This window comes from Cnephaeus nilssonii (assembly GCF_951640355.1).
Source record: "Cnephaeus nilssonii genome assembly, chromosome: 10".
Taxonomy (NCBI): domain Eukaryota; kingdom Metazoa; phylum Chordata; class Mammalia; order Chiroptera; family Vespertilionidae; genus Cnephaeus; species Cnephaeus nilssonii.
Genome location: NC_137081.1, coordinates 33,307,991 through 33,321,754, shown reverse-complemented (window position 1 = coordinate 33,321,754; position 13,764 = coordinate 33,307,991). Strand labels below are relative to the sequence as shown.

At 54.3% G+C, this 13,764-nt stretch overlaps 1 protein-coding gene across 3 annotated transcripts in view; it reads right to left on the bottom strand.

Moving 5' to 3' along the window:
• Window positions 1-13,764, bottom strand: part of AGAP1 (ArfGAP with GTPase domain, ankyrin repeat and PH domain 1) — a 413,559-nt gene that overhangs the window by 264,150 nt on the left and 135,645 nt on the right. For all 3 annotated transcript variants that reach the window (XM_079783223.1, XM_079783222.1, XM_079783221.1), the window contains exons 2-3: window positions 11,605-11,663; window positions 5,557-5,644 (exon numbers count right to left, since the gene is read on the bottom strand). In XM_079783223.1, the coding sequence (XP_079639349.1) occupies window positions 5,557-5,644; window positions 11,605-11,663 (147 nt within the window). The remainder of the gene's footprint in view (window positions 1-5,556; window positions 5,645-11,604; window positions 11,664-13,764) is intronic.

Here is a 13,764-nt window from a genome sequence, read left to right as displayed (position 1 = left end):
GAACCCACCTTCCGGAACCTGGGAGGCTGGCAGCTCCACGCTGGCCGTTTAAACCTCAGACACGGCACAGGCCAGCCCCCTGACACATCCCGCCTTCTCATGAGTGACAAGCAGGCGCCTGTGTAATGACAGCTACTGGCGTGTGGCATGTCCGGTCAGCAACGACAGGCACCTCGGGGACATGTCACCGTGCAGTGACTGCTCGCCAGGACTTGGGGGGCTCCTATCGGGAAACGTTTACAGAACAAGAGGGGGGTTCTGTTATTGATTCAACCATGTTCTCTTTCCTTACCTGACAGTAATAATTAGTCTTAGTGTCTAACATTTCATTTTCCCCTACAACTTTTCCCAAATAGCAGACATTCGGGTTTACCCTTAACTGTCCCCAATCATTCTGTAGGGAGAACTCCCAGGCATCTCCCATCTGGGAAGGACGCTGGCTTCTGCTCCCTCCACTCCACGTGAAAGACCCAGCTTTCATTCCTCGCCTGCACGCTTTGGACTCTCTTAGTCTGTGATATTTGTCAAATGGGTGGTGCAGGGCTGAGATTCCCAGCTGTAAGGTAGTGTTTTCCGTTTGGGGGCGGCGGGGGGGTGGGGGGGGGCACACAGGAAGCTCCAGGTGCTGCCTCATCTGTGTGGTCACTGCTGGAAAGAACCGGAATGAAAGAGACAGCTCACAGGTAACCGTGAGCTGAGGACCACCCTCCCGGAGGTGAGAGGAGGTGCCATCGCAGCCTTCACGCGGGCACGTCACCCACCCCCAGGCTCTCAGCCAGGAACCGGCTGGCCTCGGGCCTAGACAGCTTCGGGGTTGCCAGGGCCCGGGAGGGAGATTTTTGCTCACAAATGTGAGTTGGTTAAGAGCCTCCGAGAAGCGGAAGATCCATTCACTGCAGAAGGAATCCTGCTGGGTTCAGCTCACAGGACCTGGAATGTCAGGGACAGTCGCTCCTCGGTCATACCTGGCGAAAGCCCCTCGGCAAAGCCCTTCCTGCGGCCGCAGCAGCAGCAGCGACCCCGCTGACCCTCGCTCCGGGCCTCGCCCACCACGCCCACACCTGAGGAGGGTTTGCTCCAGATCCGAATGAAGAAGTTTCTCGACCTGTTGGACTTCATCCTGGCACTTTTACCCACTTCACAGCCCAGGGCTCCTTACAAAAGTGGCCGACAGCAGTTAATTCTATAACCACAGGAAGGAAGCTCTACGGACATTCTTAAGTTTGTCACTACCAACCTTAAAACCTTCCGCTCAACCCACCAGGGAGCAAGTGGGCCCTCCCCCTTCCCCACCAACAGGGAGGCACCGGCTGGGGCTCCGCCTCCTGGGCCCCAAGTCCTTCCACACAAGCGGCTCTGCCAGGCTGAGCTCCACTGCATCGAGAGAAGGGGAATTACAGAGAGATGTCCCTGGGACAGGGACACAGCCTCCTGGCCTGCTGGGGGGGAAGTGTCTCAGGGGGGTCCTGGTTCAAATTCCCACACAGCACTGAACGCCTGCCTTCTGTTCCTCTTTCAAGGGAGAGAGTTAAAAGCGGAGTGGCGGTCGCCTGGGGTCTGTAACAGGGTGAATATTAAGCACGTGAGGTAGAAACTCGGATTACACGCCAAACGCCACTCACAATCCTAATTAGCAGCCATGAATAGGGCACTAATGGCCGAGGAGTGAGTGGCAGCTGTGAAATCCCATCAGAGGTGTGAAGGTCACATGTAAACGAACCGAGTGCGTGTGACCTTCAAGAGACCAGCAGCGAGATCGCAGCAAGGCCTGGCCACCGAGAGGTAACGGGGCAACTCCACAGCTGTGAGAGCGGCTTGTCTGAACTCTGCATGCGTACGACACGCATGCGGTGCGGGTTGAATTTTATCACAAAAAAGTTACGTTCCGGTCCAAGCCCCTGATGTAACCTTATTTAGAAACAGGGTCTTTGCAGATGTGTTCAAGTTAAGATGATGTCCTATTCAAGGAGGGTGGCCCTACCTCTAGGACGGGTGTCCTGGTGAGAAGAGGGACATTTGGACACAGAGACAAGGCCCCCTGGCGACTGAGGCCAACGCTGGAGTGATGTGCGTGCACACCAAGGACACCGAGAGTTGCTGGCAACCCGAGAAGCGAGGAGGGAGACACGGAACGGATTCTCCCTCAGAGCCTGGGAGGACCAACCCCGTCCACCTCCACCGAGACTCCGGGCCCCACCGCTGTGAGGGAACGCTTCCCTTGTTTTAAGCCGCTGGTCTGTGGTCATTTGTTGTGGCAGCTCCAGGACGCCATCCGCATACACGTCTCACACACACACACACACACAATTACAAACATACTTGCCTGTACAAAAACTTTACTCTTTGGATTACATTCATGGAATCAAAAGCTCCCCACTGAGTTACCTACTGTGGCCTTGTTAATTCACTAGTTAAAAAACACACATAACTTTTAAACCTGCTGTCATTTAAATTGTATCTTTAAAATGACCTGAATTGTGTGAATGAGCTCTCTTTGCCACGGGACTAAAATACCAACCCAAATCACACAACTAAAACACAGCAAATATTACCCCTGAGATCCCGCTGAACTCCATCCGATGCAAGTGTGCTCCGGCGAAGGTCGGGAGGTCACGAGAGAGAACCCTGAAACAGGAAGGCCCTCACCACCCCTCCCAGCAATCTAAAGGGCCTGGTTCGGGTCAGAGGAACGCTAGGGCGTTTACACATTAATTAAATCTAAAGAACAGCCCTGTGCAGGCGTGAGGAGCCGCAGGGAGCTCCCATGCGCTATGTGGACGGGCGGGTCACTCAGCCCCACCACCAGCAACATGTTTTTCATTTAAAGTCGCTGCCCACGTGTGGCGGGAGGCAGGTGACCACTCCTGCAGTTAGAAGAGGAAGGAGCATCTGTTAGGAGGTAGAAGAAACGCCAGGAAATGGAAAGGTCTCCCAGCTCAAAGCCCAGCCCCCGTGGCCTGGTGCCCGCAACACACCATCAGCTGTGGTCTAACCTGACCCTTGGCCTCCACAGGCAGACCTGACGACTCACGGCTAGGGCTGAGCCACACCCCCGGGGGGGATGCCACGGCTCCAACCTGTGCAGAGACACAGTCCATTCCAACCCCAGAACATTCCGCATGCAGCTTCCCAGTAGAGTACGCACGGGCACTGAGCCATAGGCATGCCCTCGACAAGAATGGCAACCACGTTGCAGTTACAGGCTCCCTGGCTGTGAGAAAGAACTTCCATGGTGAGACAGGGAGAAATCAAGGCTTTTCTCATTCATTTTCTTTCTGAAACAACCATGGTCCCTTCCTGCTGCCATTAGGAGACGCGCCGGGGCACATGGACAGGCTGTGGGAGTGTTTCCTGGTCTCCGTAGACACGGCCACCGGGCTGGTTCAGGCAGGCGCGGGTGGCCAGGCTCTGAGAAACAGGAGTTCAGGGGCTAAGGGGCTTCCAGCACAAGATAGCACCCAAAGGCCCCGATGCACGTCCACTGGGTGCACCTGGGTGGGTGCTGCTCCAAACTCCCAGCACCCCCACACCCTGGACCTGGGGTCAGTCAGTGAGAGGCCCGGCGGCCTGGTGCCCGGGTGAGCCCCTGAGGTGGAGGGAGAAGACCGGGGACTGTCCTCCTCCTGAAGCAGGGGCCTCAGGCGCGGGCCAGAGGGAGGAGATGTTTCCACCGCGCAGCTGAGGAAGGAATGTCCTTGCGTGTACAAACGCACGCAGTTCCACCCTTTGAAATCGTGTTTAGAAAACTGCATGCAATACCATGAAATCCAGTAGAGTAAAACGTGTTACTTGAAAAACCAAAGAATCTGGGCTATGAGGGGCCGTAGTTTGGGTACGATTTTTACTTTTAACGAATGGACATTCAAGAGAAATGCCTTCATGCTAATAAAAACACAAGGCCAGTTGCAAAGACATCACAGTCAGGCCCAAATGTGACAGGACAAACTGTGACCGTGCACAGGGACAAGAGCGCAGCCACAGCAAAGACAACACAGGGGGAGGGAGAGGCGTCCCTGAGTGAGAGGGCCGGAGACTCCGGTACCAGCCACGGACGGTACCAGCCAGGCAGACACCAGAGCCTAATGAGAGCAGCCAGAGCACCCCCAGGGGCAGGGCTCGCATCCGAGTGCCTGAGGGGTGTGGTGGGCGGTGTAGGCTGCTTTACCTGGAGAGGTGATCATTACGCCTGCTATCAGGTTACCCAGACCCTGAGCGGCTGGGGTCACCAACCCATACAGTAGCTACACCTGAGGAACCAGTGAACCTCAGTCTAGCAAAATCAAAGCCACACTCAGACACAAAGGAACAAATACAGCAGCCCGACCAGGTGCAGACCCCAGGCGTCAGAAAGCCTCCCTAAGCTCTCGCAGCCATGCATCTGCACACACTTTCCACCAGGGGCCGCGTGTCTGCGCACGGATTCCCACCTTCAAGCCTTCGAGTTCATCTCCGGTCTTTCTAAACCATCCTCTCCGTCCGGTTCACGCAAAAAGTCGGCCTCTCCCTGGGGACCACCACGGGGCTTTTATGTGTTTGTAAAGTTCCGCAAATGAATGGCAGAGCCCCGAGCAAAGGTGGCCACAGAATCCACCCCTCCACGCTATCCGAAGGTTCCACAGGCCCCGGGACAGGAGTTAGACACTAAACAGGTGTTACAGGGAACACAGGAAGCTAGACTACTGCTAACAACACAGCTAAGGGACGCAACAGGTGAAATGTTCAACTTAAAAAAAAGGCAAAATCAAAGGCAACGGGATGGAGCACAGGACGAGGAGGGGAGGGAACGCTACAGGACACAGCCGCCTCTCCTCTCTCCAAACACGACAAGCGCTACCATGAAGAAAGGGCATAGTTACCTGCATCCATATCTGCAAAGAATGGAACAGCCAGTAAGAAAAAGAAGGAACCAGAAATTCAGTGTCTCAGAGTTGGATTTTACAAGGTTATACGGAGAGAAAATATAACTTAGAAAAACTGCCTGTGGACTAGGCCTGGATTAGGGACACGGGGGCTGCTGGGTTCCTAACAGCATTTTATTTACAGCAGAAAATAAAACATGGATATGTTACCGGAAGCAGGAAAAGCCTAAAGGCGAACGAAACATCTTCTTCTCATGCAAAATGACCATTACATGTCTGTCACACGCTATAACGGGGGAACATACTCCAACAGGTGGTGGCAGGCATCTGAACGCCTCATAGCGACGACTACGTCACAGGACGTACACAGTATGGATAAACCCAACATCCCGGTCGGAGAAACGGCCGAGCAGTATTGAAGGGAGTGAGACTGGACTGACATTTGGAAAGGACAGGACTATTAGGGAGAAATCAATTCAAGACTATTTCATGGTTCTACTCTTGCTCCGAATGCCACAGAGAATATAGTGGGTCAGCGACCAATATTGGAGAAGAAACAATATACCTAAGGACTTCTACTGCTTGGTGCTCTATTACTTTCTTAACGTGTGATACATCGAAGTAACGATTTAGTATGCTACAGAACATTTACAAGCTAAGCTCTCCTAAGCTTGAGCCTGCCTGCCAGGCCGCGTACCTTCGGGAGATTCTTCCTGGACGTAGGTGCCGGTCAGGTAGCGGTGCACCAGGGCCGACTTGCCACTGGCCAAATTGCCCACGATTCCCTGAAACAAAGCAACGGACGATCGTTAAGGACCAGGGCATCAGTCTGTTCGGCAATCTACAAGCGAAGGGAGTTAAAAGGTGCAGTGCAGCTACATATAATCACAACCGCGCACAGGCTGGAAGGGCAGAAATGGGCTCAGGGATCTTCCTGCTGGAGGAGAGGGACTGGGCTCCCTCGTCAGCACCCCCCTTCTCACCGCCTCGCCAGCCCTAAAAGCGTGGACACCACCCCACACCTGCGGCTGAAGCGCTCTCCTGCACACCACGTGCGGTGGGTCCCCCAGGAAAGGGTGTGAGTCAGGGCGCCGTGCACTGTGAACTGTGAACCCTTGGCGTCCTGAGCGAGGAGCGCTGAGCGAGGAACGCTGTGGGCCATGGTGGTGTGCAGAGCACTGGGGATGAGGAGGACATTCTGGTGCATTCCGTCACCAAGGAAGTGCATGGTTACCTGCACCCGATTTGGGGGTAGGAGTTTGGAGCTGGGTCCGACTAGGTGAAATGAGCCACATGGGTTAATGACGACGCAGGGGCGAGGGTGGGGGGCGGAGGGACGAGGCTGATAGCAGGCAGAGGACAAGAGCAAGCCTGCTTCTCCGGAACACGGTGCGGCTGCAGCACAGGTGGTACTCACTCACTTCACAAGCCTGGGACCCACCTGCCCACTGCCTGCAGGCCAGAGCCCACGCTCCAGGAGCAGCAGCAAACAGTCTCCCTCTGAAAGCTTGCACACCCGTCTGCAGACACACAGGCCAGCAGCAGATCCGTGGCCCTCCCGCCTCTTCACCTGACCAGTTTGGGATGGTCTTCCTGCTGCTCCTCTGCACACCGTGACTGCTGGGGATGTTTGTGGCTCGGTCCCCCACTACACTGAGGTCCCCGAAGACCAAGAACTATGTCTCTGGATACTGAAGGACACCAACTCCCCAACTCCACATCCCTCCACTTACCAGTTTCTGGCCCCAACCAAGTGCCTGGTAAATATGGGATGGATGGAGGAGGGATGAAGAGAGGGATGGAGGGAGGAAGCAAGGGATAAAGAGATGGATGGAGGGATAGATGAAGATATGGATGGAAGGGAGGGATGGATGGATGAAGGGAAGGAGAAATGGATAAGTGAATGGAGGGATAGATGGAAGGAGGGAAGGAAGGAAGGAGGGAGGGAGGGTGGGACAGTTGGATGGGTGGATGGAAGAAAGGATGGAAGAAAGGAAGGACAGATGGAAGGAAAAGAGAATGGCTGGTTGGATAAATGAATGATGAAGCCAATAACTAGAAGAACACACACAGGAGGAAACACACTTGGCATGAAACTGTGAAAAATGAGTTAAAATCTGACCTTTCTGTATCCTATTACCCATCCTGCACTCCCCAGTTACCGCCCTTTAGTTTCTCACCTTCCCCAGCTCCCAAACCGCATCCCCAGACTCCTAGACCTTCCCACATCCACCACTGCCCGAAATAACTCCTGCTCTGCCAGCAAGCAGTTCAGATGTCACCTCCTCTGAGAAGCCTTCCTAAAGCCACAGCCTCAGGGAGCAGGGCTCCTCCATGCTCCTCGGTGCCTCCTCACATGCTGTGTGGGACTCCCCTCTTTATCTTCCCGGCATCAGTATGAGGTCTGACTCCCCAGGACTGACCACTCCCTCAGGGCAGGACCGTGTCTCGTTTGTCCCTGGTTCTCTGCCTACCAGCAACACTGGCTGAATGAGTGAATAAATGAATGAACGAGTGAATGAGTGACCCAACACCAGTGAGTACAAATGAGCTACTCTTCCGCTGTGGCTGAAAGCCAGACTTCGCCGAAGAGCCTAAATAGAGCTGTCTCCTTCCTGCTTTCTTGTGTCTTCCTTTCACCTGAGGCCTCTATAATCCGAGAATCTCTACCTATTAATTATTCTTTCGCTCAAGGGCACCTGCTGTTTGTCAGCTTCATGCTGAGAAAATTTGAAACAGCGTGCCACAGAATTAAATTTTTAATTAAGATTAGAGTGCCTCTTTCCCGAGGAGGAAAACGCCCAGAATCAAACACTGTGTAAGCCGGTGCTTTCTGCACGTGGCAACGGTCCTTCCTGCCTACGTGCCCGCGACATGCCAAGAACTGGCTGACCCACCAGGAGGAACAAATCGGCCAGTCCTGGGGGGCGTGGGAGGTGTTGGTGGGTGTGAATGGCCATCTCATTGACCTACGTTCGCCACCCTGGGCGTTACCCTAACCTGAAACACTGCAGGAACCAGCAGCCAGCTGTGGGGAGGAAAAGACGGACGAAGGGCAAGGCTCGTTCAGGGCAGAGCCGCCCGGGCCTGCAGGCTCCGTGGGGGGACAGTGTCCTGGCCATGACAGACCTGCCGGCGTGGGGTGGCCAAGGCGGTCACCCCGGCCCTTCGTCCTGGGGCAGGGCCGCGCGCCCTCAGGACGCCGCGCTCCACATCGCCGTTCACGAGGGAAAGAGAGCACCGTCTCCCCACTTCCCTGCCTCCCAAACTCCACCGCTCACCTGCTGAACACGAGGTTTGCTGAAAGGAAATCTAGGCTCTTGGTAAAAATCCCAGTTGGGAATTCAACGAAAACACAGAAGTCAGCCGTGACGAGAGGCTGATGAACATGCCCCTCTACAGGCAAGACGTCTACGCTGGCTTCCCTGTTCCTGCCCGGACAAAAGCACCAAGCCTGCGCCGGGCATACAGGGACCCTCTGGTGCAACTGTCATTGATTATCTAACCCTCACACAACCTCAGGACACAGCATGGTACTACCACGCTTGAAAACAGAGCAAACACTGAGCTGTTTTCTCTGACAGATTCCCGAAGATTGATTGCAAAATGTTACATAAAGAGTCCATCTGAGGCTTGCTATTATGTCATTTAATTGTTTGTGAAACAGAATCGGGTTCCGAAGGCGCTGACCTAAGGGGCCACCTGTCTTGGGGTGTTGGACTAGGCAGGAGACAATTGTAGCCCTGTGGATACACAGAGGCTGCCCCTGAACAAAGGAGCACTTTCTGTAGATGCTGAAACTCCTTAGCACAGAAGGGATCTGCCCAGGAGGCCTGAGAGGACGAACTGCCTGCGGCCTCCATCAGGGGGCGCCCGCCGGGAGCAGAGCCAGCCTTCCACAGGGGTCAGGGGCAGGAGGAAAAGAACCTCCCCTGAGGACCTGCAGGACCACTCACATTTCCTTATCCAGGATGGAGTCATCCTTCGGAGAACTCAAACCCTCGGGTAGTTACTTGTGGAGAACAGGAGTCCACGCTCCCCTTGATGCAACACCTCCCGCACCCCCGGCCATTTATTTCAGACATTTGCGTGCTGTTCACCTGGCAGCAAACACATCTGTGGTAGTAAGGAGCCTCGCTACGGGCTGGCGGAACCCTGGACACCTTTAACTCTCAAAACCGGGGCTACGTCAGAGGGTCCGACACTCGGCGAGTACAGTCAGTCTGTAATTATTCCAATTTAAACAAATAAAATTTTCAAATTCAACCCCTCAGTTGCACGAGCCACATTTCAAGTGCTCCACACCACACGGGGCCAGGGGCCAGCGCTGCCGCCCTGGACAGTGAGGACAGAACGTGTCCGCGGTGCAGCAAGTTCTCCCGGCAGGGCTGACAGACAAGCACAGCTCCTGGCTCACACCCCAGCTCCGCCCTCACTAACTGGCTCCTTCGAGCCTCAGTCTCCCCATCTGTGGAATGGGGTGGTCAGGGTTAAATGGGACAGTATGTGAAGCACTCACAACATGCCTGCACAGAGGAAGGGCTCTGCAGTGCAGCCACGATGTCATCATCGAGACCCCGTCCCCGAGTCTCACTCTCACGGCAGGACCTACACAGCACGGTGGTTTCCTGAGGGTGCACGGGAAACTGGCCATCCATTCTGAAAAGCTCCTGGAGACCATGATGCCAATTGTGTGGCATTCGACTGACAGGTGTTTCCTGACCACGCCTGGTCCAGGGGTCTCAGAACACAGAGGCAGGAGGAGGGGCTGTTCCCAGGTCAGACCTGTGGAACCCGTGCTTCCAAAACGGGCACGACTCACGGACCCGTTGTCTCCCGCAAGGGAAGACACCCGCTGGCAGGTGCCCCAGCGAAGGTCAAGCTCTGGCGGGAGAGCGAGGCAAGGCGATGGCCAGGCTGACACACAGCGAGGGCAGCAGGGACGGGGGACATGGTGACCCTGCCTCCCAATGTCAGGGGCCCTCCCACGCGTCCTCCTTGCTTTTCCTGATGATGAAAGTCATACTCAAAGCCATATACACTTTCTTCACAATCCGGGTGTCCCGTGTTGCGCAATCTCATCGCGGAAGTGAGAAACCCAAGGGTCCTTCCCCCCCACATGTCCAACCAGTGGAAGGTGTCCCAGGGCTTCGGGGTCACTGGGCAGACAGCCTGGAGCTACTAACAAATGGGGACCTGGGAGAACGGAGGCAGGCTCCATCAGTGTGTGCTGAACGGGAAGGGCTTATCTGCTCCCACGTTATGGTCAGAGCCCATCACTGCAGAGGTATATGTATGTGTGTGTATACACACACACACACACACAGGGACAGACGGACACACACACACACACATGCACATATACATGCATGTATGCACATGCACAAAGACGCGCGTGTACACGCATGTATATATACACACACCATGCATATAAACACACATATACACACATGAATATATATATATGGTGTCCCAAAAAATGTATTCACATTTTAATAGCTGATTTCTATTACATTTTGAAATTAAATGTATTTTTAATAACAACTGCCTTTATAATTATTCAAAATGTGCATAATTTTTGGGACACCCTGTATACATAAATACATATATATGCATACACACATATGCACATGCATGTACATACACCCACATATATTTTGTTAATCATTACCTGAGGATATTTTTTTCCCATTGATTTTTAGAGCGAGTGGCAGGGAGGAAGAGAGAGAAACATCAACGTGAGAGACACATAGATTGGTTGCCTCCCTCACATGCCCTGACTGGGGCCGGGGATCAAATCTGCAACCCAGGTACATGCCCTTGACTGGAATCGAACCTGTGACCCTCGGTGGGCAGGCCGACACTCTAACCTCTGAACCACACCGGCCAGGGCAATATAGGAACATATATACACACATACATAGATACACATACACACACCCGTACATATAAATACATACATAAGTGCGTACTCTTATACACACATAAATATGCATACACACACACATACGAACATATATACATATAACTATACACACACCCAAGTACATCCCCCCAAATCCAGTTATTTCATAACAAGGAACATCACACTTCAAGATAAAGTCTGTCCCTTCCTTCACCCTAAGTGGAAGTGGGGAGGGGGCCCTGGCTCAGAGGTGTGGCTGCAAGAGCCCCAGGTCATGTTTCATAAGCCAATTGTAAGCTTTAACTAATATCATTGAAAGAATGAAGTTTGTACTAAAACAAAATTCTTCTTTTAATTTTATGCCACACTTTGTAATGCAGTAACAGTCACATTTTTAAATGATGAATTCCAAAGCCTCATGAATCGTTCTAGAAATTTTCCATGACATCCAACAAAGGATAAATAAAGCCGTGTGTGTGTGTGTGTGTGTGTGTGTGTGTGTGTGTGTGTGAGAGAGAGAGAGAGAGAGAGAGAGAGAGAGAGAGAGAGAGAAACACAAACACACAAACAAGAGCAGACGATGGAGGGACCTGGCTGTGCACACAGGCTGCTCTGGCTGGCTGTCCATCTCGGCCTCACAGGCACTCAGGGCTCCAGCCCCAAACCGCCAGCTACGCCGGGCCCTTCTAGGGACACACCCAGAGGCAAGCTCCACCTCGGGGCCCCAGGGACAAGCAGGCCCCAGGGACGCAGGCCTGGGTGTGACCAGGTCACCGCCTGCCACAGAGCCCCCTCCTGCGGGTGAGCACAGACAACGGCCAAGGCCAGGGAAGCACTCACCACTTTGAGCTCCGGGACCGATCGACTCAACGTCCATTCCTGGCTGTTCACAAAGGCATCTGCAAAACAGGAGGGTGACAGAGTGAGACACAGGACACTGAAGTGCAAGGTCAGAATGCCCCAACGCGCCAGGTTTCAGACCAGGACACCACGGTGCAGAGAGAGCTCCTGACGGCACCTCCGCCCGAGTCCACACGGCAGCTCCGATTCCAAGCCTGCGCTCTGCCCGCCTAAACCACAGGCCCGCTCTGCCCGTGACTCCAGGGCTCTGTGGCTTCCACTTCCCTCACCTCACAGGCTCCTGCCCAGCCCACAGGCCCCACCCCGTCCAGGACGTCCTGGCTGTGCGCATTCACAGGGGTGGAGACGCAGGAGGCACCTGGCTGCCCGGAATGGACCCAGTAGCCAGTCAGCCAACTTTGGGCCTTTTGGTTTTTACTCAAAGTCCCTTATCCGAAATCCCCAAAACCATGTTATAGTGGATGATGACGGATGTTAACAATGTAACATTGCACGGGTAGGAGACTCTGCTGAAGTTCTGTTTCTCAGGAACATACGGAGGATGCCAGAAAGACGAGTCCCCAGCCAGCGTGGGCCCTCAGCACAGCCATGCCCTTAGCACCCTCGGGGTGGCCTCCCCTGCCCGCCATCTCTGCCTCTCACCCCCACATGCAACACAGATGACCCCAATGACCTGATCTCCCACGCCCCACACGAGCCACTTCTCCTCCATGAGACCCACGGCACACCCACACTCTATGGGCCAGGAGCAGAGCGTGGCGGCAGCTCTGGCCCTCTCCTTCCAAAGGGGATTCACTTTCTACATATTTTCCACAAATTCAGAAATCTCATCACTCTGTGTTACCTCCGCAAAGAAATGGCTCACCAAATGCCTGAGTCAAGAAACGCCCCCCAGAGGGATGGGTGAGATTCCAACAAAACGGATGCGGAGTGGAAGCCAATGGCAGAGCCGTGCAACCCGCTGAGGTCTGCGAGGAAGGACAGGAAGCGCACTCAGGGGAAGCAAGGCGAACACAATCCATGGGGACACGAAATGGGTGGGGGGCCATGCACAGAGCCGACACCTGGCCCTGCAAAAAGACGGAGGGGAGGGCGGCTGGTGCTCAGGTGGAAGGAGGGAAGGATGGCCGGTGGGTCAGGAGGCGCTGGGAGGCCAAAGCAGCTGGAGAAGATGCAAGACACCCAATTAACCTGCAACCTTAGCTGAAAGGAGTGGGGATTAGTGCTCAGGATCACATGCTGGGCTCTGGGGGAACCGCACGCCAGGCCAGCTGGCAGAGCAGGTGGGCAGAGGTGCCCCTGCAGCTCTAAAGGCAAGATGTTCGTGAACGTGAAAATGAGGGCTGCTTCTGTCCTCGTGAGGTGAACACGCTGGGGGCTGCTCACGGGTGCACAGGAAGTTGTGCACCTGGCCACCACTCTCTGAGCCACCAGGCACCACCCTGAAGTGCCACCGATAAGACATCACCTGCAAGTGGATGAACGTGGATGGTGCCAGCAGGGGCCAGACCAGCTGGTGCTTGGCAAATGGTAACCAACATCCCCCTTACTAGTGAACATCGCTGATTACACTGAAAACACTTATTTTCTGTAATGAGCTGCTTTCTCGGAAACATGGGGACGTGGTGTTACAGGACCTGTGGGGTGACTCCAATGGGCTCCCCAACAGGAAATGCAGGCACCAAGGTGCCCCAGAAGGTGTGTAACACTCCCAACATTGGTTACGTAAATGTGGGCATCTATATATATAAAAGCCTAAGCGACCGAACAACCCGAACAACCGGTCGCTATGAGGCACACTGACCACCAGGTGGAAGATGCTCAATGCAGAAGCTGCCCCCTAGTGGTCAGTGCGCTCCCACAACCAACCTCCCGCAGTCCCTCCCCCTGGCTGGCCGGCCCAATGGGCCCAGTCGCCGGCCAGGCGAAGGGACCCACCCATGCACGAATTCGTGCACCCGTCCTTCTAGTATCCATATAGAATACTAGGCAGCTGAGAAAATGCTCAAAGCCTCAACACACAGAAGAGTGTGTGTGTGTGTGTGTGTGTGTGTGTGTATACGCACAAGCTAGTGCATGCACACATTATGTATAAAATACAGACATGAGCTTGTTGAGGCTGAGAACATTTCAGCTAGG